Here is a 25,719-nt window from a genome sequence, read left to right as displayed (position 1 = left end):
TCTTTCACCATTAGCTAGAGTAATTGCTCTTCTTAATGATTCTTTAACAGTCTGCTTAAAATAATCCTCTGTATGAGCTCAGATCACAGTGTAGACTAACATTGCTGTTGGTAGTTTACAGATGGCTGTTACAGTTTGCTCTCTTGTACAAGTGCAGGTCGGACTGGGCCATAAAATTGTCTCAGGCACCAATGAAAAAGTGGCCCATAGTTGTAAATGGCAATTCATTCCTTTTCTGACCATTAGTACCCAAGGGGGAGTTTTTTTTTTTTATGAAATGGGATGCAAATTGGTTATTTTAAAGAATATTTACTCACCAACACTGGCCAAAACTATTACTCGCACAGTTAAGTAACTCAGTGCCAGGGAAGTGGAATTGATATATAGTTTGGAAAAGAAGCAGCATGAAAGAAAAAAAATTGTGCCGTTTTAAACTATTCTTTAGGACATTTCCTTTGATCGGAGGTCAACTGCCAGCTCCGCCCCCCAAACCCCGCCTCTTTGGGCACCGCCCCTTCAACTCCGCCCCCACCCCGGCCCTTGTGTGACCCCCCCACCACCACATTTTTTCAATTTCCACCACTGGACAAGGTTGAAGATGGCAGTACAACCCGACTTGCTGCCGGCAGCCGAATCTGCCCTGAAATTCTCTCGGCGTGTGCGGCACGGCCATAAACCACTTCTGTTTGGGGGTGGGTGGAGCCGAGTATGGGGATAACAGCCAAGAAGACACACAAAGATCCGCTGTTGGTGCAACTAAAATCAAAATAGGAAAAACAAACCCATCAGTGTTTTGTTCTCCCCCGTTCCCCTCCCTTGCCGCGCTCTGAAACACCTGTGTATGAGCGCAATATAAATAAAAATATAATTAAATATACCTGGCACTTCTCCAAGATGAATAATGCGCTATAAAAAATAAATACCTGCCCGTGCACGGCGCGGAGCGCTCCTTCCTCCGTAATCCTCTCCTTAAGCACTTAGACGTGCCACGTGAAAACGTCACGACGACATGACAGATACATGTCATTAACCCGTAAAGGCATTTCAGAATGTATCGGCAAACTTTTAAACAAACACAATGCTAGCGGGTCTCATAGGGATTTTAAACGTGTGATTGATAATGAAATCAATACAAGGCCTCCGTTTAGCCTTCTCTTCCACACGTTGCAAAGGGGTAAATGAAAAATCCCCTCCCCTGGGAATGCCAAATCGCCCCCGGGCAGGAGACAGTTATGCTAGAAATTCGTACCCAAATGCGTCGGTCTGCATAAAATACATATCCCCATCTGCTGCACATACCAAATCCTCCAACCGCCTCGATCCCCCTCCAGCGGGGAGGATAACTGTTCGCTGGTACAGTTGAAGTCCCATTGGAAAAGGAGGAACGCACTGCGCCCATCCCCACACCATAAAACACAAGTCGTACATCTGCATGAGCAAACCCCAAAACGAACTGAATCCACCTGTACAAGTAAATCTCAACCAATGACCATAACAAACCCCCCACAATACACCTTCCCCAATATTGCCTCACCCCTGTGATGCACGTTACATTTCCCAAAAAGACACTGAAATAACGAAAAACGGAATCCGCCCGTATTTTGAGTAAATCTCACCCCCTATTCACATTATAAACCATAGAAATACACCCTTCACAATATTGCCGGTCTGCATTAAAGTAACAATCTGCAAGAGAAAACGTAAGACTTACCAGAAACCAAATAACAATCAACTACACGAAATGTTCTTTAGAACGGAGGAATCGCTCCCGACAGACCTTTCCTTCCAGCTCGTGCAAAAATGATGATGACGTGAACGCTGAACCCCATGTGATGCAGAGCATCGGCCGTTGAACCCCACGTGATGCAGAGCAGCCCACGTGATGAAGTGGAGGGCGGGGCGTTGCTATGGTGCGTTTCTCGGAGGGGAACTAGACGCTACCCTTTACGAAACGCTCATGTCCAGTTTCCAAGCAGTATCAGGTGAGTGCATGCGATCCAGCTTTTATAGTGAATTTTATATGCATTTCTTTTAGCAGCCATTAATTTAGACGTTCTCACTCCTTTGTTGTTATATCCTTAAGAGGAGCCCTTTTGTAACCTCTAGGAATGCACGTTGAAGCAGTATTCCTTGTATTTACTTATCACTTGTTCAAATTAAATATTCTAAGTACGTGTTTTTCTAAACATCTGGTTTTGAAATTACACGGGGTGGCCTGTTGTTGGTATTATAAACACAGTAGCTGCTGCGAAGCTCATTTACGGTATGGTTCAGGATCTGCAATGCTCACAGAAGCGGTAACTGCTGTGCAGCTACTACACAGACCTTGCTCTGGTGTAAGTGACTTTCACAAAGTGTTTGTGTAGGGGTGATGGAGTTCTTTCTGTGAATTGTTTGCTGAATCTTGTGGCATAGTAGTTTTTTTTTTTTTTTTTTTTTTGCTTTGAGGACTTGCTTTGTACAGTTTGAGTTGTCTTTGGTATTTTATTTAGTCTTGTCTGGTGTATTGTTCTCTCCATTTTGTTTCCATTTTGCAGTTGTTTTTTTGGTGTTTTTTCAGTTCTTCTGTGAACCATTTTGCTGCCAGTTTTTTTGGTGTTGCTTTGAATGTTTTAGCTGGTGCTAATTGGTCAATGGCCTTGGTGATCCTATTGTTGAGTGTGTCTTCTGTTGTATCTATGTTTGTATCGGTGGGATCTCTTTCACCTAGGTTGTCGTGGTGGGTTGATAGCATGGCGGCCTCGTCCGCTAGTTTTGTTGCAAAGTTGCGGTTGTAAGAAGATGGTCTATAGATCAGTAGGAATACTATGTTGGATTGGTCGTTGAGTTCTATCTTGATTAGGGGGGATTCATAGTCTTCCGCGTTGGTTGTGGTGATTTGAGATGCTCAGGCGTGTTTTTTGTGTATAATTGCGATTCCACCTCCTCTTCGGTTTTCTCTGTTGGTGTGTATTAATTTATAATTGTGGTATATTGCTTGTTCGCGATAGCTTTATAGTTGTCTGATAGCCAGGTTTCTGTAAGAAAGAGCACGTCTGTGCCTCCTTCGCATAGGAGGTCATTGGTTTCTGTTGAGTGTTTTTGCCATGGATCTAATGTTGAGGAGGCTGCAGTGTAGTTTGCTGGATTTCCCTTTTGTGTTGTTGTTAGTATTGCTTGTTCTGACCGGTGTGTTGTTGGTTGGGTTTCCGTTCCAGGTGGGTTTTTTCCGGTTCAGTCTTTTGGGTGGGGTGGTTCTTTGTTGGTCAGTCTCTTTGTCGAGTAGACCGATAAGGTTTATGGCGGGGTTGATTTGTTTCCGAGTGGTAAATAGGGTAGCTACCCCTCTGTTGTTCCAATCTTGGTGATATAGGGGGTGTAGAGTGAGTCTGATGGTTTCCAATTGGTTCCTTGTTCTGGTTGGGGTATTGACCATGGTGGAGACCGGGTTGGGATGGTTTATTAATTGTCATCCGTTTGGTGTCCTGGTTGGATGTGTATCCTTGAAGCTTGTTGGCTGTCGGTTCATTGTTGTTGTGCTGTTTTTGTTTACCACGTTGTCGTATGTGGACAGGTAGCGAGCACTGTAGTCTGTCTTTGCATTTGTATGTCTCCTTGGGCCATCTCAGATGTTTGTCGAGTTTTTGGGGGTTTTGGGATCATGCTGGTCCGTGCCTTCCCGAGTGGTTTGGGATTTCCTATTATTTCTGTTGTCTTTTCTGGCTTCTTTGTCTTTCTTGTGGCGAGGCATCATGCGTGGGTTGTGTTCCTTAGTGGGCGTCCTCTTTCGATTAGGTGTTTTTCATGGTCTTTTGGGTTTCGTTTTTGCTGTTTGTGGTTTGTTGTTGCTTGTATTTGGTAGGTTGTGGGTAGTTGATGGGACTTTGTGGTTCTGTTTGTTTATTGCTTCTTTCTTTTTTGGATCCTTTTCTTTTGATTTTTTTTATCCTGGAGGTACCTTTCGTTATGGTTGTTGATTATTGGATTTTGCGCAAAGCAAACATGAATATTGTGTGAAGGAGTGCATGTGAATACTGGCATATATTGGTGCAGTCATGTTAAGGAGAATTCTCATTTCTGTGCTAATTCCTTTCAACCTTAGTGTCATGATCTCTGCTTCCAAAAGGTCAGGGTTTTCCCAACTCCCTTGGAAGCAGATCCATAACCCAGGTTCCGAGTGCCAACCAGTCCCAATTGGGACCTTTTGGACCCAGTCCTGGCGCCAGTGGCACCAGGCTCATAAATATGCCCAGTCCCAGCGCTGGAAGCGCCGGGCTCATAATGCTTGGGTGGACTTACCTGCAGCAGACCATGCTGCTTACTTGCCTGCCAGTTGAGTCTCTGATCCTCTTCTGTTTGGAACTACTTTTCCTGTTGGGTGGGGAAGGAGCCACTCCCTAGATTCAGAACACTGGAACTCTTCTGGAAAGCAGGAACTCTTTTCTTACCTAGGCGTGGCTGTGGAAGGAGACACCTAAGCACTACAGGAGGCTATTTAAACCACACCCGATGGATGAATCTTGCTTTGCGTTATTCTGCATCCTCAGCAGCAGAACGCTCATCATGTCTCCTGCATCTGATCCTGGGCCTAAGGAGAAAGGCTTACCATTCTGAATCCAGTCTTCAGCAACACCTATAAAGACAAGAAAGAACAGGTTAGCATTACAGTCTTCAGTGACAGCTCTTCACTTACCTGGTCCATCGGCTGTCACCAACGCCTCGCGCTGACTTCCGGCATCTGAAAGACAAAGGCTTACCAACTCTTCGCACGCTCCGGAGGCCTTCGGCGCTGCATCCCGCATCTGAAAGACAAAACAAGGTGCGTTTAAAGACATTGGGGAACTTTAATACTCACGTGCCATTACTCCTTTCCACATCTAACCCAGTGGGTATTCAGGCACACTGCAGCCGCCCCGAACTTGTACCTGCAAAATAAAAAGACAGTTAGAGCGCATCGTGAAGCAGGCAACAAGCGCTTACTTACGTGCTTCCAGGCGCTTCTATTCATCACACGGGCTCCATTTTCAACTCACTTCAGCCCGCCATCCGCCATCGCCGGAACCCTGCAAAACAAGAGACATCATTACTAAAGACTTTAAAGACATTAGAATTACTCGAAACTTACCGTTCGTGCAGTAAACGACGGACAGCAGTCCTCTGAAGTCAAGAGGCCTGCTCCCCTTATCCAGTGAAGAAACTGGTTACAGCACCCTGCCTCGAGGCAGATGGAGAGCATGGCGTTCACTTACCCAAGGTGAGAGCGTTAACCTTTGGGGTTCTACAGGAGAAGAGAAAGGGAAGAAGAGAGAGACATTCAATAACCCAGTTCATTAATCCCACATTTTCTATCTGTAGACATCTTACCCTTCGAGCCAGACATACAGTGCACAGAGGTCCAGCCCAAAGAGCCAGCTGTGTGTTACACATCACCTTTGAAGATACGGTATACACCCAGTCAAGACCGGCGCCTCTACGGGAATCAGGTGAGCGTTATACTTAGAGACCCCCAGCTCTTTTGCTGGACTGTAGGACTTTCTAATTTTAACCCTGGAGTTAGACCCTTTCCCCACTGCATCATGTGTTTTGACCTTTGGATTATGTGTTTTCACTGTTTTGGGAGTCTGACAAACTCCATATGCATGTACTTTTTGTATGGTGACACACATCAACTTCAGTGCAGTGTCACTGAGAAATCCTTTAGATTTCTCATAAGGTTTAAAATACCTTTTCTTGTGTGAACTGCTGTGCCCAAGAATAGTAAAGTGAAAATGACTTTACTTACCTTTTCTCTTTGTGGGTCCAGCACACACCATCTTATGTGGAGTGCTGGGGGTTACCTAGTAGCCCCTTATTTGTATGTTGCCCTCCCTACTTTTAAATGACTAGTGGCAGTGGTTTAATTTTTCCTACCATTATGCTTTTCTACCGCAGGCTGAACCCTTAGCTGCAGTATAGCACCCAGGGGTGACCATTTTATCAAAACGGCCCCTGTCTTCTTTTTTTGCCATTTTCTGTTTGTGAGGTCTTTCTTGGGTTTTAATCTGTGTGTCAAACAGATTGAAGCCCTTTGTTTGTCTTGCCTTTGGTGCACTTCAGCCCTGAGTCCCGCCTCTGGCTCCAGTGTGTCTGGAAGGACAGGATGTGAGGGAGGGTCCCGAAACTCCCCTGCCCTTTGTCTCTAGAAATGCCTGAATGCAACAAGTCCTGAATGGCTGGCTGTCCTTTCAGGACAGCGACCCTGATGTGTGATTGACAGCCTAGGCTGTGCATGAATGGGAGAAACCTGCTTAAAAGGCGAGGGTTTTGGGACTAGAGGCAGAGTCGACCACGGGGAGAAACACCCGACGAAGAAACCGTGAACAAAGCTTGCTGCATCCTCCTGGACCTTTGAATTGGCCGGTGAAGCCCTGCTGCTGTGCTGAAACTCCCTTTTCAGACAGAGAAGCTCTGGAATGGACTTTTCGCCTTGGGTTAGTGGGATCAACTAACCCAGAGACGAAATCCACTGGACCATCTTCCCTGTCTGGCTGTACTTCTTCATTGCTGCAAGAACCAAGTGCCAGGGGTCGAGAAATCCGTAGTCGTGTGAAACGTCTGAAATCCGGCTAGAAGCTCCAGGAGTTTCCTAAGGACCCTCCAGAAGCAGTACGACCAGAGCTAGAGTTCCCTCACCAGACCCAAGGAGTGAAGGAAGCCCAACAGTTACCAGAGATCCGCAACAGTGTTGTTTACTAAGCGCTGAAACTGCAAAGTGCAGCTGAACCGAAAAGAGCCCGTAGCCGCCAACGACCTCCGAAGTACCACCGCAGGAGCCCTACAGATGTCCTCCCTCTTGTCCCCACGACTAAGGCTCAGGAACACGGGGTCTGCAACGCTGTAGCAGGACAGAAGCCAGCTGGACCACTCTTCTTCAAACCAGAGGTACTGTTTAGACTTAGGGTACTTACTTCACTGTCTTGTAGCCTTGCTTTTCTCAGTTGGGAATTGCAGTGGCTTACTTTTAGAGTTGATTCCAACTCTGTTTTCACAGCTTGTGACCCTACACGTGATTTTCCAACAAACTCTCTGGGGGTCAGTACGGGTAATACCTTACCACCCTATTACGCGTTCCCTTTGCGGGTCCTCCATTAACGCCTGTTTTTACCAGGAGTTAAGGACGGGGCCCGCAAAGGGACCTTGGTGCTAATAACGGTACCGCAATTTGTAGTGTAGTACCGTTATTAGCGCCTTCCCCATTCCCATTGAGCCCTATGGAGGCTCAAATGGGAATGGGGAAGGGCCCTGGTGAATGGGGAATTACCTCCCCCGCCAACCTTGGAATGGGGTGGTATTAGCTCCATTCACCAGGGCGGAGTTGGTAAGGGTTTGGAGGCAGCCATGGCGCTAATAGCGCCATGGTTACCTCCAAACTCGTAATGAGGCCCTCTAACTTTGTGCAAGACATTTGATTCTAAGAAGTGCCTCAGCTCCATAGACTGTTTCAAATAGACTTTGGGTGTCCTGGGTCCCTCTTCTAGCCCACTGACTTTGATATGGTTTGTCCCTCATAGGTGGTAACTTGTTTTAGACTGTTACTGCTGGGAAAGGCTTGTCTAGATTTCATTGGAAGATTTAGTTGTCTTCCTTTATACTGAGAACCTGTTTAACCCTTTTCCTTCTTTAAACCTTTTCTTTCTGCAACCTCAGAATCTGCAAAGTATAACTAGTGTGATATTGTCATGCCTGCGCCATGGGCGCATCCATTTACGCTCAATTTGGACTATATGTTTATCATTTATTTACAACAGACTCTTGGATCCATCTATATTTACTTTGGGAACTTTATTTCCCATTTGCAAGACTTTGGTGCTTTATTATTATTTCCAACAAACTACGCATACCATAATGCACCTGGCTACAAGCATCGATTCCTGGCTGTTCCTATTGGTTATCAAAGGAACTACACCCCCCAGAAGCCCTAGGGACTTGCCCTGCTTCCACCAGCCCAGGAACAGAAAGGGAGGTGGCCGATTGCCTGCAGGTGTGCTTCGCCAGGTGCAACCAATTAGCCTGCCCCTGTGCTGGGCTAGGCAGTATAAAGGCTGCTGCCTGCAGTGGCTCAGCTCTTGCATCTGAGAGTCCTTCCTCCACCTTTCGCGTCTTCCTACGGATCCTGTATGCTGTTTACCTTCACTCCTACTTGGACCCTGCCTTGTTGCTTGCTACACCCTGCTGCCTACAGCCCTAGCCTTCCGGGCTCCCTGCCTCAGTCCAGCTCCTCTGGGCTTCCTGCCTTGCAGCCTGTTACACTTCGCTGCCTACAGCCATAGCCTTCTGGGCTCCCTGCCTCACTGCCTCAGTCCAGCTCCTCTGGGCTTCCTGCCTTGCAGCCTGTTACACTTTGCTGCCCTCGAGCCTCCGCCCTTGCCCTGCCGGGCTCTCCACATTGCAGCCGATCACGCTTTGCTGCCTTCCAGTCTCCGCCCTTGCCCTGCCGGGCTCTCCACATTGCAGCCGATCACGCTCTGCTGCCTTCCAGCCTTCACCCTTGCCCTGCCGGGCTCTCCACATTGCAGCCGATTGCGCTATGCTGCCTTCCAGTCTCCGCCCTTGCCCTGCCGGGCTCTCCACATTGCAGCCGATCACGCTCTGCTGCCTTCCAGCCTCCGCCCTTGCCCTGCCGGGCTCTCCACATTGCAGCCGATCACGCTCTGCTGCCTTCCAGCCTCCGCCCTTGCCCTGCCGGGCTCTCCACATTGCAGCCGATCACACTCTGCTGCCTTCCAGCCTCCGCCCTTGCCCTGCGGACCCTCTACATTGCAGCTGATCACGCTCTGCTGCTTTCCTTCCTCAGCCCTTGTCCTCTGGGCTCCCTGCCCTGCAGCCTGCCTCACTCCGGCTGCCTTCAGCCCTTGTCTTCTGGGCTCCCTGCTCTGCAGCCTGCCTCACTCCGGCTGCCTTAGCCCTTGTCCTCTGGGGCTCCCTGCTCTGCAGCCTACCTCTCTCTGGCTACCTACAGCCCTTGTCCTATGGGCCTTCCTACTTTGCAGCTTATCACGCTCCGCTGCCTACTATCTACCTTTTCCGCTGGGTTCACGGCCTAGCAGCTCTCTACAGTCCTCTGCTACCTTCTACGTTCAGCAGCCCTGTCCCTCAGGGTTCACTCCTTACTGCCCGGCCCTTACGGGATCCTTGCCGTGCAGTCTGCTTTACTCTGCTGCCCTAAGCCCTTTTTCCTCTGGGCGTTCTACCTTACAGTCCTACTCCTGTGGGCTTACTCATTGCTTTCCTGCTCCTCTGAGCTCTCAACCTTGTTCCTTACTGTCCTCTGCTATCCTATCCTGTTACATGACTTTCCTTTCATTTCCTTCTGCTAGTTTGCTATCACCTCCTTTACTGGATTTGTCTGTAGTATCTTCTCTTGTACTGTTTGTAGACCCTTTTGTACAGAGCTTGTCTGTTGGTTCCCATCAGTCAACCTCTGCCCCTTCCCTTGTCCTGTTTCTACATTACAGACACCCAGAGCTGCTGTTCCAAGTCATGAGCAATCAGCGTGGGCCTCTGTTATAGCAAACTGTGCAGAAGGCTAGAGTATTTCCAAGGTTCGTGGAATACTCTTTTCCTATATCTGCATACACCCCAAGAGGGTATTCATTCTGTATCTTTTCCCTTGCTACTCTTGCTTACTCTTCGTTCTCTTTCCTTTCCGCTGTGTGTGTTCTTATCTGTCCACTTTATTTGGCACAACCACCCAAACCCTTTCTGGGTGTCCTGTGCCACTCTTAATAGAGTGCCACTCCTGACAGATGTATAAATGCCATTAGTGACCTTGTGATTGAAGTCACCCCACGGTGTAGCAATTGTGTATGAAGCATATCCAAAGATTATCCACTAACCTCCTCTGATTCTGAAATTTAAAAATATATTTACATTGTTACATGAATTGCCTGTCTAAAGAACGCTTATTTAAAAAAATGATGTTAATTAAATGAATAACTATTTATAACTGAAACCTTGAGTGTAAGTGTTACTTGGCTACTTGTATTTACAGATTGCATTTGTACAGCTCACAATTATCCCTCTTGAGATAGGCCTGGCTGCTCAGTCACACTGCCAACCTGTGTAGTTCAGACCTATACCAAAACGTGGGCTTACCTAATACCAAGCAGATAAGTGTTGTGTAGTCTCACACAGTGGGACACCACCAATTCTTACCTAACAAGTCAGCATGGAAATGTATTGATTGTGAGGGTGCTGGGTTCCTACTTTTGATTGGGATGGCAAACGATTCTCACCCAGGGGGTACATGCTATGTTTAGGCCTCTTTCTTCCACTTTGGCCCAACATAGTCTCAGGGTTTATCCAGGCCACATTGGGGATTGTGAGGGTGATGGGTGCCTGCTTTTGACTGTGATGGCAAAGGATTCTCACGGGTGCATGCTATGTTTAGGCCTCTGGCTTCCACTTTGGCCCAACATAGTCTCAAGCTTTACACTTGCCACAGTGGGGGATCATTCAGCATAAGTGCAACTAAGAAAAAGCAGAATGACAATCTGTATTCGTCCGCAAATCATCCTACAAACTCTGATGTTCTGAAGTAATTCGTAAGTCATCCCCAAATCATCAAGAACAAACATGTTTCATGGCAATGCTCTTGAAGTAATCAGCAGGTCATCCCAGAATCATCAGGGACAAACGTGCAATCTCTTGAAGTGATCAGTAGGTCATCCTAAAAGCATCAGGAACAAAGAGTTTTCCAAAATGGGGATAATGTTAGCATATTCATTAAGTTATCCTAAGCTCATCCCCAAATCATCATCCACCATTCTGAGATATTTGCTGATGACTTTAACAGTGTGATGACGCCTGATGATGTGGGAATGACTTCTAGTGTAGTTCAATGATCATCAGATGACCCCAGGATGGTCTCTAAAGTCATCCTTTTAGACCAGGGTATGTGGCATACCTAGCTGAAAGGATAATTAAGTCTCTGGGAACCGGCACTTTTTTATGTACGTTTAAATGCAATTATGGCTATAATGTACTATACCTGTTGTCATAGTGGAGGTTAGGAGCGGGCAATTGCCACACTTATTTGCTGGCTTGCCCCTCCCCATGGCAAAGAACTCTTTCGAGGGACCTTAAAGGTGCTCATTTGTCCAGCTTTCATTGACGGGTTTGAAGGCTCTTTTTACCACCACAGGAATCAAGGGGCCGTGAATATCACCGGGGTGGGGGCCATCACTGTTGAATGCAGGCTACCTACATGCTGAGCACGCTTTTGTTTTCCAAATGTTTAACGTACACTTACCTGTCTAGAGAAAACAAAAGACATTTCCAATCTGAAACATGCTTCTTTAACTTACATTCACTGGTTTTCTTTAAAATGTATACATTTTTTGTTGGACTGCCACACAAATAACCTGTGATGTTTGTGCCCCTTCCTTTGTGTTTTATAATAAAGATATATTTCTAAATATATTTTCTGTTACATACAAATAAATGCTTCTATTGCGCTGACAGCAGTAGGAAATGAAACTGTGGGTTCATGTGTGCCAACTTTTGATTTTCCCCGCCCTCGCCCATAATATAAACAAGCTACCGACCCAACCCATCACCTGGCGGGTCATATATTATCGCACTTGTTTTTTTTTATAAGGGAAACGTGTTTTCCGTTTGACAGTTCTGTTCCTTAGCCTTGCATATCCAATGAGCTATGCCAAGCTGGGGTGTTTTGCTACTCCAACCTCGCATGGCCCACTGGGGATGCTGGCTCAGAGACTGCATGTTCGTTTGTGCGAGGCACTTACAAATAGAACAGCGAACTTCATCATTAGCGATCTTGCAGGCATGTGCACAAACCACAAATTGCTCTCTGTTTCCTGTTCGTGCTATGTGGGAGCTGGAGCATTGGGAGGAAACATCAGGACCGGGCCGGGCCAGAACGTACGTTACTTTAAATATGTGTATGTATGTGTGTCTGCTTGTGTTGTGTGTAATGAGTCAGTGTATGATGATTGTTATGCGTGTGAATGAGCGAGTGCATGCTGCATGTGAATGTGTATTTGTACTGGGCTGTGGTGTTGATTTTGGCAGGACGGGGGTTGTTGCATGACTCCCTTCCAGCCAAAATCAGCTCCCCGTGCGAGCCACTGGGTGGGCACAGGGGGGCGGGGGGTTGGGAAGGTATTGTTTTACTGGGCATCTATTATGGATGCCTAGTAAAAAATACCATGTCTGCCCCTTGGGCCCCCCAGCGTTCACATGCCCACATAATCGCATGTGTATGTGTGTTTGTGTGTGAGACGCTGGGGAGGGCTGGCATGGCATGTTTTAGTGGGCATCTATGATAAAGCAAGCATAAGTGTTATTACGTAGCTAAACTGGCATTTGAATGCACCCAGTCTAGCCATTACTTACTTTGGCATGATAATTTGTATTGGGCATCTTTCATAAAGTAAGCATATGTGTAATTGCGTACCTAGACTGAAATTTTGATGCAGCCAGTCTATCCATTTCTTATTGCGGTATGCCATTTTGTATTGGGTATCTTTCATAAAGCATGGTAAGTGTTATTACATGGCTAGACTGGCATTTTGATGCAGCCAGTTTGGACATGTTTTCATACTCTTGTCATGGCATTTTTAATGGTAAAGCCAACTGCATTATGTTCGTACATGGGGATACTGTGATTTTTTTGGCAGAATAAGCGTGGACCTGTTTTCTTATGGTTCATAGTCATAAAATCAAAAACAAAAAAAGTCAAAAGTCAAAATATCGAGAAAAAAAGTCGAATTTGTTTTTCAATACGTTTTTTAATTGAAATGGAGGGTTTACCCCCCAACCCCCCTTTTTTTGTTTTTTTTAACCTTTTTTTTACATGCGAGAGCCAAAAAATACTTATAAATAAAAATATAAATCATTCGACTTTTTTTTTCTGAATTATGTTTTTGATTTTTTTGACTTTCGACCTTTTTTTTTCAATATTTTGACTGCACACCTTTTCTTATAGTAGAATTACTGGCATTATGTGCAAAGCAAACACATATATGTCCTTATATGGGTATACTGGCATATATCGATGCAGCCAGCATAGAAATGTATGGGTGCAGCAAGCGTGAACATGTTTTTATACAGGCTTACATTATGGGCAAAAGCATCATTAAAATGTCTTGGCAAAATGCTCCTCTGCAATGCTGGTGACTTGCATCTATTGGATTTTTTCAGGAGTTGCCATATAAAACCAATTGCAAACTGTTTGGCATTTTACCCTATTTTACAAAAAAGTGTAGTGTAAAATGCACAATTTTAAGTCATTATTTTAAAAATATTTTCGGGGAGGAGGGGTGAAACCCTCCAACACTTCTTGATTGATTCAAACTCATTTGCTGTGCTCCATCATACTGGCATATTTGGGGGAAATATTTATGCTGCTCCAATGAAAAACGTTCATCAGCTGCCACTACAATGGTCATCCAGAAACTGTAAACAATTCTACGGGGGCAAGGTGAAATTCCGGCGACCATTGCTAAAGAACCAAGGGAGCAGTTGCCTCCTTTACCCCTGTACCCAGCACCTTTATCTGATATTTCATCTGTTAAACAGACTGTCCTTGACTATCATTTGAAACAGAGATATGAGCGATATCTCTTCTGTTAAACTGACTCTTTTTGACAATCTATTATTTAAAGCTGAGCTGGAAGTGAAGACTTTTCTGCTAAACAACACCCACCTCTAACTACACATTATTTGAAGCTGTGCTGGGAGTGATGTATTCTTGAATTAAAAGAATGTAGTATTTTGCTTACTCCAAGGGCATTTTTGCCACTGTTGAACATGAGTTATCTTTTTAGGATGTATACTAACCTGATGCAAAACTTTTATTGCATTAAACCTTCTCTGAACATGCTTATTGTCATGTCTTTTTTCCGGCTTGCTAAAATACAGGTATACTTAAATCGGTTTAGCCTGTTGATGCTTATTTGATGTGCCACCACCCTGCCCCACCTTGTTGTATTCGTGCCCCCGGTTTATCCCCTAATACTGATTTCTTGTGATGCCACTGCCTGTTGTGCCTACAAATCTTAGATGGTGGGGAGGAGGGGTGTTAGTGTTTTCTCTCTAGAGTTACAGGAGTAGTCTTAGATATTGGTGATGTCATGGAGGACGAGGTGTTATTTTTCTCTATAGCTGGCTATGTATTACCACGTTCACCTTTGTATCCAATATACAATCCAATATACATGTGTACTGCAATAACCAGATGGTACAGACAAGAGAACATGTGTTGAATGCATCTTTTACATATCTGACAGTTGTGCATGTCATTTGCATGTGACTACATTTGTTCTGCATGTTAATTATTGCACAGCCCCCAGCTGTAGAGGTATCAGGTAATATAATCGCGGCAAAAATGCAGCGGTAAAAAAAATATTGCGGCAAAAATGCCTCCGTTTGACCCAGTAAAAGTGTGTCCCATTATACCATTTGAGGGCAGCAGGGGTTGCGGGGGTGTCCCCCGCTCCCTTTAAATGGTATAATGGGTCCGGGGGTTGCAGGGGTGTCCCCCGCATGTTTTTCATTGATGGCGGCGCAGAAACGGCAGCATTTTTGCCACGATATTTTGTTATCACAGCAATTTTTGCCGCGATTATATCACATGGAACCGCTGTAGACAGTTGCCCGAGGGGTTGATGGACTATAATAGCCATTCCCCCTCTTGCGCTGCAACCCATAGAATACAACTGAGTACCATGAAAAACCCGGTCCAGCTGTGTCTTGTTTCATTGAAAAAATCATATACCAATAAGAGGTAACCGGGATCAGACTTAGTTCTGGCCCGATTTGGGGCACTTCGAAAAGTTGTAAGTACCATTTCATTGAGCAGCGCTTATTTTTTTGTGTTTATATAGTTCAATGCTATTGCCATGCAGACGGCGTCTGAAAGCACAGCTACTGATCCACATTGACGGCTAAGCCACTTACTGAACCACCTGAGTACGAGGAGCCCCCACACCAGCGTAGACATGAATAACTGTGACCTGGACAAGCTCTCCATCTCGGGGGGCCGCTTGGAGCCTGCCTTCAAACCGAACATCACCAAGTACAAGGCGACCGTGGGCAGCACCGTACAGAGCACCAGTCTAAACCTGCAGACCAGCGACAAGGGGGCCTCCTACAGTATCCGCGTGAGTGCACACATTACCACATCACCAACTAGAGGTGTAGTTGAAGTCTATAATATGCATGGAAAATCGAGAGTAGTTCTGAGTTTTTCCAAACAAGCTATCCAAGTCAAAAAGGAAGATCTCCCTGGAATTATTCTTGAGTCATCAGGTGACTCCATCCTAGAGTCATCCATGTCCAGTTCAGGGAGATCCTCCGAAACCATCCTTGAGTATGTGTGTAGGCTGAAATATTCAAATGAGATGACTCTAGAATTATCACAGAAACTACTCCAAGAGGAGTTCTGATTACTTCCAGTGATGATCTTGTATTACTCCAGGATGACCCCCATGACAACTTGAGGATAGGTGGGGGGATTACTCCTGGATGACCCTGTGACAACTTTAGGATGGGTTTCAAATTGTGAACGATTATTGCAGCCAACTTCAGGAGTTTTGATTCCTTATGTGTAAGATGGGTGGTATTACTATAGGGTTAGGCTTATAGATGGTGTACTGGAAAACATGGAATTTGCAGCTGTTACTTGCCATCTTTGCTAGATCACTCAAAATGTCATTAACTAAGGTTTGCTGATTTAGTATACAAAACTACAAATCCACCCCACAAAGTCACAAACCAACCTCTAAACTCCCTCATTTCATATCTCACCTCTAGCTAACATGGCATCACACCAAATAAACTTCCACAATTACAAATCACACTTTCATTGACCTAAACGGAATCCGTTAAAGGTCTACCTGCATGACAAGACTGCTGATCACTTCACCCAATATCACTATGAGCAGCTAGCAATTAGTTCGACCATTCACCACACCCAAGAAAACATTAACTGACCCCCAACAGAAATCCAATAGCACAAAAACATGTACCATTTACAAGTTGGCACCAACCTACAAATTCACCAGATCAACTATAATAGTTCTACACACAGGAGCACTTGCATCTTCAGTTTCACAGAGCAGCATCTGAGCTACAATTACATCATAAATTAGTAGCAGTGGCTGATGCAGCAACCAAACTCAGTGGTGGGGACGTTCCAATTCCATTGTTTTTTTAAAAACCGTTATCTGTAAGATTGCACAGGTGTGTGGTAACGTGTAGGTGTTACTTCATGGTCCAAACAGGCATGACCGCCATACTGTAACAAGAACACACTGTTAAGAAGACGTGGTGATAGAGTTGAGCATGTCAAATCAGATCTGTCCGACAAAACATTTGTAGCAGACAATTTACGGGTTACTTTATAGTCCAATATTTTGCAGTTGTTGCACAACTACATCTCTGGGAACTGCAACATTACACAGACATCTGCCGATTTAATGCTGTGTCTATCAATTGTCCAGGTGAAGTAAGAGGCAGGTTCTGAGGAAGGAATGTAGGAGGAATGAAGAACACTAGCCATCCCTGCCAAAAAGGTTTTCCATGTTTTGTGAACAGCCATTAATACATTGTGGAATAGTCAGTTTTCACCCATCAGCGTTTACAATTCTCTTGTTTTTTTCACTGCACCTTCTTTTTCCAGATTCCACCAGTAGCTGCTTTTTCTCCTCTACCTTTCTTTTTAAAGCCTCAATTATAGCTTTTCGTTATTTCATCAAATGTTTCCTGTGTCTTAATACAGTTTCTTGGCTGCGGGTATGAAAAAGGCAAGATGAAACTTCATAATGTGACTACCAATACAACAAACATTTTGCCTGAGCTGTACACTGGGGTGACGCCCCTTAAGCGTGACCCTATCCGTCCCCTTGGAGTTTTGCTTATTCTTGCTCTCCTTGGCGCTTTCCCTCCCTCCCCATGCAGCTACCCACAACTCCGCCTAGCTGCACACATAAGTATGTATGGGTACATACCCTTGAGAGTGTGCCGTGAACACTATAATTTATAAATAGTGGCGAGCTGCGTGACCAATTCCACAAGGTCTACGCATAAAGACCTTGAATGAATAGGAAGGAAAACGGATTTGTATTTGCAAATCGCGCTCTACCTTGGACATCCTAGATTAGTTCCCCCAACCCGTGGACTACATTTTCAGGATTGCATCCAAGGTAAAAAAATCAAAAAAAGATAAGTTTAGGAATTTCGATTTGGGGAACCAATCCAAGATGTCCAAGCACCAATAAAGAGTTTTAACACAACGCGCCAGCCATTGACAGGTCTCTCGGGACTCAACCCTTTAACCATCAAGTACTATCAGAAAATTGTTTCAAGATATTTTCACAATCAACTTCCAAACCTGTCACCATACCAAGTGTTCAATTTCAAGGCCTTGAAGACGGCTAAGGTCGAAACATGTGTCGGCTGACTTTATGGGAATAAATTCACCTACAGATGAATACCCTGATGATATTTTACTTTTATTCTAAAAGACTGTATACCTAACTTTAAGGAGTTAGTGCGATTCGCCAATAGCAATCCGTCCTCTGGACTACGGTCCCTGAGGGCATTTAACCCATAGCGCATTGCCAATAACATAAGAGAAATTAGTAGACCATCTATAGTTACTCTAGAGGAGAGAGATGCTGTAAATGAGGTGGGCATTGTGTAGCATTCATCTGTATGTGTGAAAAAGGGGAACAACTCCACATAGGGACGTCGGATGTACCCTCCTCCCCCAAACATCAAATAGATGAACAAAAAAAATAAATACATTGCTTACCTAACTAGAAATGCATGACTCCTTGAAATCCTTTTCTTCACGTATTTCTCTTCTACTTTCATCGATACCCTCTATCAGCAATTTCCAATTAACTTCACCAGGAATTGCAAAGGCTCAAATTCCCCATCCTTTCAAATGCACAGAGAATTGTCTGAATCAAAGAGTGCCATGATGATTTGAGTTATTGTCTAAAAGAAGCAATAAAATATGTAAATTTAGTATGTGTCAAGTATTTGTGAACCAGGTCTGTACCCAAAACCATTCATTTATAGTGGGCTTGCTATGGATGTTACTGCCTGATGTGTCCCGATTTATGAGTGAAGCGTCTCTTGGTGATTGGTTAACTTCCTCCAAGACTTCCACCCATTGTGGCTTTAACTAGTTGCATCTGTTCTCAAATTTAGAGGCGTGTGTTCTGGAGAGGCAATACTTTCTTAACTGCAGAGCTCTTGTACCTAAAATGCTGCAGTCATTTTATGTGTGTCCTTTAAAGACAAACACATGTTTCAGTTTCTTAAATGTAAATATCAACCATAGAGAGCCCCACCTTGCAAACAGCAACATGTACAGGAAATAGGAGGGTATGCAGTGACAGAACCCATGACCAAAGTGATCTTTACTTGGGGAACAACAAGTAAATATTACACCTCAGCAGGAAGGCCTTTGCTAATATGAGCCATGCACTAGCCTCCAGAAGGGTCAGAAGTCCCCCCAACCCCCATAAGCATCACTAATGTGCAATAAATTATGCACTACAGCTGAACTAGTGCAGCGCTCATAGCAGTGGAAAAATCCTGCAAAAAAGTAAACCAAGCCATGGGTAAACTTTGCAGAAGCATGGTTTCTCACACATGCACCACGGCTGGATACATGTAGATAACCTATTACATAGAGGGTCAGGTGCACCTATCTGAGGAAGGCGTGGACTATTTGTGTGGAACATTGTGGGGGCATTGGAGCAGCAACAGCATTAAAGCCAGAGAGGGGCAGCCAGTAGGAGCAGTTATCCCCTACTTGGCAACGGTTTGAAAGCAATCAGCCTGATCCGTATAACAGTCATTGTGTGGAACTGGGAAGGAGTCGCCCCACCCACGAAAAGTGGGTGTCTGTATGCTGAAAAGCTAGGGCGTCTTATGGCAGAGGCCTTGAAACCGGGGGGCCCAAAGGATGCCAGTTGGTGGGGGGCTTGAAGGATTATGGTGACTTTTTAATAGAAAATATGAAAATGTGGCAGGGGCAGAAATTATTTTACTCGGGGGGGGGGGGGGAGAGCTCAGCATAAAAAAGCTTGAAGACCACTGCCTTAACCTTTTAACTGCCATGGGTTTCCCCCCAGTGCCAAGGCCTTTTTTGGTATTTCGCCATTCAATGCCTTCTAACGTTTTCTGTTTCATTAACCCCTTAGGTGACCTTGGCAACAGGGAGGTAATCCAAGGACAAGATACCTCGCCCTTGGCACTTAAGGGGTTAAGGGAATAAAATGACCTCCCACTTTCAAAGAGCAAAGCTATTCACAGCACTCATTTCACGCCCAGGTCAGAAAACTCCCACTACCGCGCCAGTGCTGATACACAAGGCTGCTGAAAAATCTAGACAAGCGAGAAAATAGCTCAACATCATCTAACGAGAATGAACTGGTCCCATCATTAGATAAAAAGAAAAACCATAAAAAGAATTCACCCCATATCATCATAAACCATGATCAAAATTAAAGTTTACAGGCAAACTATCTTCAATTAACTGCTGAGGTCAAGTGGTTGGAAAAAAACAAAGAAAACGCATTGTAGGGGCAATAAAATCCCTCCTGGAACCGTCAACCTATATAGAGAATGTGACATATGTATAACTAGAACATGCAGTAATCCAGAGTCCCTGAAACTTACATTTGTATATATTAAATCGTGTAGCGATTCCCCAAAGTGTTGACCAAACTAAACGTAGATGGCCTAGAGCATGAGTCATGAGGGGAATTAGAACACGGTACCCTGCGCATAACGGCTGGCACAACTAGCCCTACTGTGAACCGAAAGGGCAATGTAAAACGGGGGTGAATAAGCCATCGATGTGCCCTTTAAAATAAATGGCATAAAAAGCTCAGCCTTGCGGGTATAGCATCCGTAACTTCCAGCAGTTAAAAAATAATATTCAAAAGCATTATTTAAATGCCAGACAGTTCGCTTTTTATGGGGGGCAGCTTTACAGAACCTCTTTAGGGGTGCTTTGACCTTGAACTTCACAGAGTACCTGCCCTGTACACTTTTCCCATTACACAAATCTCAACAATCTTCCCCAGCTTGAAACGGGGGGGGCGGCGTTGAGACTCTCCTTTAATGCAAATTCAGTTGCTGGACAATTAATGGATGCCACTTTTTTTAGTTGGCTGGTGTTCAATGGCTTAAGTGAAAGCAATGATCAGGATGCAAGCATTGTTAAGAGAAATAAATAGATGGGGGGCATCTGTTCACTGTTGGTTAGAGGAGTCTTTTTCTCTCCCTTCTTCATGAGAGCTTGGATGGCCAATATCTGCAACCATTCTCTGTGCGCAGAATCACAACAGCAAATCTAAGCCCAAAGCACCCTGTTCCACCAGAAGGAGGACCTCAGGGATCAAAGAACTCATTCATCAGGGCGTTTCAACCATCCCCAGCCTGAGACTACACCTGGCGGTGTGTGCAGCACACCCTGTACCAAACAGTGGCTCAAACAGTCTGCCACACACTTCAAAACTTAACCAGCCTTCATGCTAGCCAAACAAAACGTTGCCACTTGGCACCCTGCTTCAGAATTAAGCAATATTATAGATGCTGCAAAAGTCGCACACGCTTCCCACAAGCTATATATCAACAATCCCCACACAAGGGAAATCTATGCCAGTGGGTGTCTGTGCACTGGCATGCAGCTGTCTGGGCAACTTATTGAAATTACAAGCATTGTTCCATCTATATATAAGAGACACATTCTCACAGGGGCTATGCAACACTGCATTGTTCTTAAGCAGACGACAAGAGTCAAATCTTGAGCATCGCTGGGTCCGTGCAACTCTTTCCTTCACAGTAAAGCACCGGAATGATTTCGCTCCTACCCACTGAAGGTGCGGTCATGTGTACAAGATGTATATGCACCGTACCGGACACATAGCAACGTTGCACACAAGGGCACAGCAAGCACGTGGATAATGGACCACTTTAAAGCAACCAGGGATTTTGCAAAGATTTGTTTAGTACATTAAGCTTCTGCCGTTTAAGCCCACATGTGCGCTGTCCCCTAGGGACCAGGGAGGATAAGTGCTCATCCAAACTAGCAATCAATATATATGTTAACATATATTGCAATATGTTGCGGTGCCAGCAAGATAGCAATTAGGTTTTTTGCCTTTTTTTTAAAAAAAAAAACATTTTCTTGATAACAAGATAGTCACTCTGCAGGCAGTGGTCTTCAAACCTGTTTGATCCCCAAGCCCTCCCTAAGAAAAAGGTACTTGGCTTGGGCCCCTCTATCAACATGGACTCCAAAATGTTTATCTGGTGTAGAATGGTGCCAAACAACATTCTTTCAGAATCATTGCTTGCAATAACTCAAATTAATTAGAGGGCAAATATTTGTAAATGCAGCATTCTGAATTTTTTGCTACAAGGGACGCGACTAAACGTAGCGCTGGATATTTATTTCCTACAGTAACGTAGGACATACAAGTACAAAAACTTGATTACTATCAATGCAGTCACTTGGAAGTTGGACAGTGGCATACTGGTGAGCTAGTGTGAAGGGTGGGCCTGCCTTTCAGCAGCCAGCCATCACTAATGGGTTCAAATTTTGCAATAGCCAACCACAGGTGTTCTTCCAGCTTTGACTGATTTAGTCTTTAGGGCTGCAAAAGTTGAAAATTCAATATTTCAAAGGTACGAGGTGCTGAAAGGTAACAGTACATTGACTGCATTTGGATAAAGGAGGAAACTGCATTTTGCCAAAATCCACCCAAGGTCAGTTTTTTTAATTGACTCTCCAGTAGGCGGTCACTTTGAAGTTCCATAGTTCCTTCTGGAGGTGTATTGGGAGGTGGGCGGGCCCCTACGTCCGATAGGAAAGGCTGGACCACTCAGTCATTGATGCTACAATTGTCCTCTGGAAAGTACTTTTGAGAGTGGTTCTGAGATGGTTTCCCATTAGTTCAACAACACATGAAAAGATCATACTCCACCTCCTCAAGAGCATCTGCTACAAAGGAAACGCGTCGGATTGCAGACATTAACCCTCCGACTCCAAAGCTCCAACTTCTTCTTGAATGCTGACATTTTTGCGTTCATAGCCAATGATGTGGTTTCTTTTCTGTGCCTTGCAGGGAGAGGTTTAGAAAATGTAGCTTTTCAAAGAGGTCGCCATAGTAAGCTAACGGTACAAGCCAGTGTGAATCACAGAGGCTCTTCTTTCGTCTGGTGTAAACCCAGGAGAAAGCGTCTCACTATGTTCCAGAGTTCCTAAACACAATTTTAACCTTTCCCCCTGGAGAGCAAACTGCCCTCCGTGTGAAACAAAGCATCATGTTGAGCTCCCATTTCAGCACATAATGTGGCAAACAGATGGGCTCTTCTGCGGTGCATCTTAATAAAATGCACAATCTTTACAAAAGAAGTCAGCACCTCTGAGAGTCCATTCCCCATATTGCGCACAGGCAAAGCTTCCCGGGGATCACGCAGTGTGTGTGCCCACAATATATGTGGAGCTAATATCAACACTTTTGCTTTTAACCCAGTTCTAGCACCAGACAGCACCATCCAAGCAAATACCAACACACGCCTCCCACTTTGGGCAGTGGGAACGTAGGAAGTAGTTAACAATGTCAGTGACTATAGATGCAGTTGCTCTGCCCTGAATTGGTTTACAAAATATTTCTCCAATATTTCAAGCACGATATCAATTCTGTACTGATAGAAGAGGACAGGTCAGTGATGCGGCGGAATATTGTGGTGTCAGACAAAGATAATTTTGCATTTCTCTGCTGTACCGTCACTAAGCACTACCTGGTTGTCAGTGAGAATTGTTGGCAGAATTACTCTCGGCATCTGTAAAGGGCTTTTCTCCCCCCAGATAATGTGGTAAGAAGCTTCCAAAGCATTTGCAGGTACTGAGGCCACGTTTTAACAGTGTCTTTTGCTTGTGTATGCCTTGTAGCTGCTGTACAAACAAATCCCTGGTCTTTTTTGCTAAGGTTTTGTTTCCAAATGCGCCTTAAGTGTTGGTTTCAGGCTTGCTAATGTAGTGCCACAAACCACACACTGCAGCTTAACTTGTCAGCAACTGCGATCCGTGTGAACCCAAAACGTAAAAAAGACACATTTCCGTGTTTTTGCATTTCTCGTGTCCGTTTCCACCTCTACTTCCGCTTTTCGTTTGAGATTCCTACCATCTTTGGGCACTAGGAAACTATCCAGTTCTATGTGTTATTTCTGCATTTTAAAGCCTGAACACAAAAAAGACTGATTTTTTTTCCCGGCCGTTTTTGTATTGAATTTAGAGTGCGGAATTCACATACTGCCCTCCTGCTTCCCCACCCACTCATTAACTCGTCAATCGGGAGGGACCCCGAAACCCTCAATTTCCCTTCCCCAACACACGCATTTTACCCACATGAGCACACACAGTCCAAAACACACCTCTGCCTCCTGTGACGACTCTGCTGGGTCTCACAGCACCTGTCAGCCCTTGAGCGCACTCATGTGTGACAGGGGTTTGACAAGTATGATCGTTCGATTTAGAAAGACTGCTCTGAGCAGTCACAGAGTGGTCTTTCTAAATCGACACCCCCCCCCCACCCAATCGGTACAGTGAAAAAGTTATTTTCACTTAATACCAATGATCCATCTAAAAAAGGAGCCTGACTGAAAACATTGCAAACCCCCACGTTAATTTACGTCACGTTATTTTTTGAAAAACATTTAAAGTTTTCAAAAATTAAAAATGCTTTAAAAAATTTAAATTGACAAACACCACATAAGATTTAAAACGAACCACGTGAAAAGGCTTGGGGGGGAAAAACAAAATCAGCAAAATGGGTCAGAAATACTGCTTGGATTGAAAAAAACACCACATTGATACAAGTCTCAGACTCCCTGTTCCGATCATGAAGTTCTAGCTCTAATTTATTGTTGAAGTGTGGTCCTGGACTAGGCAACAGGGCGACGAAAACCACACCTGGATGCACATTGCACAGGGCTGATATAAACGTTCAGCACTTCTACTCAGCCAATATTACATAGGGAGAAGAAATCCTTACTTGCCTGCGTGACTGGGTGAAGTGCTTCACTGGATTTTTCTTGCTGGGACACAGGTGGTTAGGGTGACACACCGATGCTTGGAGCGATGCTGCTGCAATCAAAAGTTAGTCAAGAATACATGTGTCTACCTGGGACTTCAAAAATGAGCTTGGCTTAAAACCAGCTCTTGGGTGTTAGGCATCAGCTAGTAAGCAGGACGTAACGCTGGAAAACCAGGAGAGAGCACACAGTGCACTGTAAATGCAACTCCCACATGAGACGTGAACATTCAGTACCGCCCCACTGGATATGAGGAAGGAACAGCCTCAAAAATAGGTTTGAAATCCCCGATTGTGAATCCTACTATACCTTTAAAATTACCCCACCATTACCCACAGCAAAATACAGTAGTTTAAAAAAAGACATTCTTACCATCGGAAAGTCCTAATACAGATGTCAGGATTTTTTATGGTGCCATTGCCGCTGGGGACTTTGCTGTCCAAGATGGAATGATTAGGCCAATTTGTGTTCCTGCAATTGAAAAAGTACAATAAAAAAATATTATAAACGTACCAGATTGACCTATCAATATGTGCGCCCTACACTCTGCCAGTCGGCACACATTCTCCCCGGCACACAAAAGGGACTTAGTGTGCAGGGTCCAACCGGGAAATCTCTAAGGTTCCCTAGCTGGTAGAGAGAGCCGTCAAGAGCACATACCTGAAAACGTGACTCATACTCAGTCACAGAGACAAAATAAAATAGAGCGAGCGAGAGAAAGAGCATCAGCTTGTTATAGGTTATCCTGAAGAGTTGGGAAGTCCAGTCTGCTGGCACTAAAATCATTCCATATACATATCTTACATAGAATACGACACAGTAGTTCTTAACTCACCGAGCCAACTTTCGGAAACATCAAGTAATAGCCATGTAGCTTATAATGCAGTTAGGTGACAGCTCTGACATAGCAGCAGACTGCTGCGGCTGCCATGCCAGACACGAGGGACCCTGGCTTCTCTGCAACATATGGTGCCACATGCAGGCGAAGGACTGGCACCCACAGCAGGATGATATACATGAATTCCACTTTAAATCACTTCTGTGGCAGCGGTGCAACCAATGTACTGTTGGTAATGCAGTGATTTTAGTATATCATGGGATGCATAGACTTGCTCTATAGTAGATGGCTCCCAGGGTAGCTCAGTAGTTTGACAAGACCATTGCTGAGACTGTATTTAAGGTTGAATTTAACCAAAACAATAAAAACAAAAATAAATATGCAAAACATGTTAATCGATGGGGCTTTTTTGCAATTACTTATAAAAAAGGAAGTGCTATGAAATGTGTTTTGGCCAAGGGATGGGTTGGGGTATTTCTGCCTCTGTTTGGCACCCATGAACCCAGTTTAATTTTCTAATAACTGCTGTCTGCACAATGGAAGCATTTATTTGTAAACATAACATCTTTATGAATATAACCTGTGATAAAACACAAAGCAAGGGGCACACAAATTGTATTGGTGTGGTGCTCAGGGAAAAAAAAGAAAAAAACACATCTCAAAGAAAACTAGTGAACGCAAGTTTCAGCAGCGTTTTTGAATTTGGAAATTACCTTTTTCCTTTGAATGTGTAAAACGCACATTTGAACAATGTGTCCAGCATGTAGAAT

The 25,719-nt window shown here is 44.6% G+C and overlaps 2 protein-coding genes and 1 long non-coding RNA gene across 5 annotated transcripts in view; 1 reads left to right on the top strand and 2 right to left on the bottom strand.

Moving 5' to 3' along the window:
* The window catches only part of C1D (C1D nuclear receptor corepressor), a 292,815-nt gene extending 290,836 nt beyond the window's left edge, over positions 1-1,979 (bottom strand). Inside the window, exon 1 of one of the 2 annotated variants that reach the window (XM_069608151.1) lies at positions 1,712-1,979. The gene's annotated coding sequence lies outside the window, so the exon portion shown is untranslated. Of the gene's footprint in view, positions 1-923; positions 991-1,711 lie in introns of those variants that run through there. The other variant, XM_069608152.1, reaches the window with a different exon arrangement.
* The window catches only part of LOC138467859 (uncharacterized), a 1,040,267-nt gene continuing 1,016,416 nt past the window's right edge, over positions 1,869-25,719 (top strand). For both annotated transcript variants that reach the window (XM_069608148.1, XM_069608147.1), the window contains exons 1-2: positions 1,869-1,982; positions 14,871-15,146. In XM_069608148.1, the coding sequence (XP_069464249.1) occupies positions 14,985-15,146 (162 nt within the window). In that variant the 5' untranslated portion in view covers positions 1,869-1,982; positions 14,871-14,984. The remainder of the gene's footprint in view (positions 1,983-14,870; positions 15,147-25,719) is intronic.
* LOC138467090 (uncharacterized) lies at positions 16,639-24,134 on the bottom strand. Its single transcript, XR_011268022.1, has 3 exons — positions 24,072-24,134; positions 17,801-17,988; positions 16,639-16,773 (listed from the first exon to the last, which is right to left on the bottom strand). It is a non-coding gene; the product is annotated as an uncharacterized lncRNA (long non-coding RNA).

The sequence above is a fragment of the Ambystoma mexicanum genome, chromosome 4q (assembly GCF_040938575.1).
Source record: "Ambystoma mexicanum isolate Mex_15411 chromosome 4q, UKY_AmexF1_1, whole genome shotgun sequence".
In the NCBI taxonomy this organism is placed as follows: Eukaryota; Metazoa; Chordata; class Amphibia; order Caudata; family Ambystomatidae; genus Ambystoma; species Ambystoma mexicanum.
This window is presented reverse-complemented; position numbering and strand designations above follow the sequence as displayed.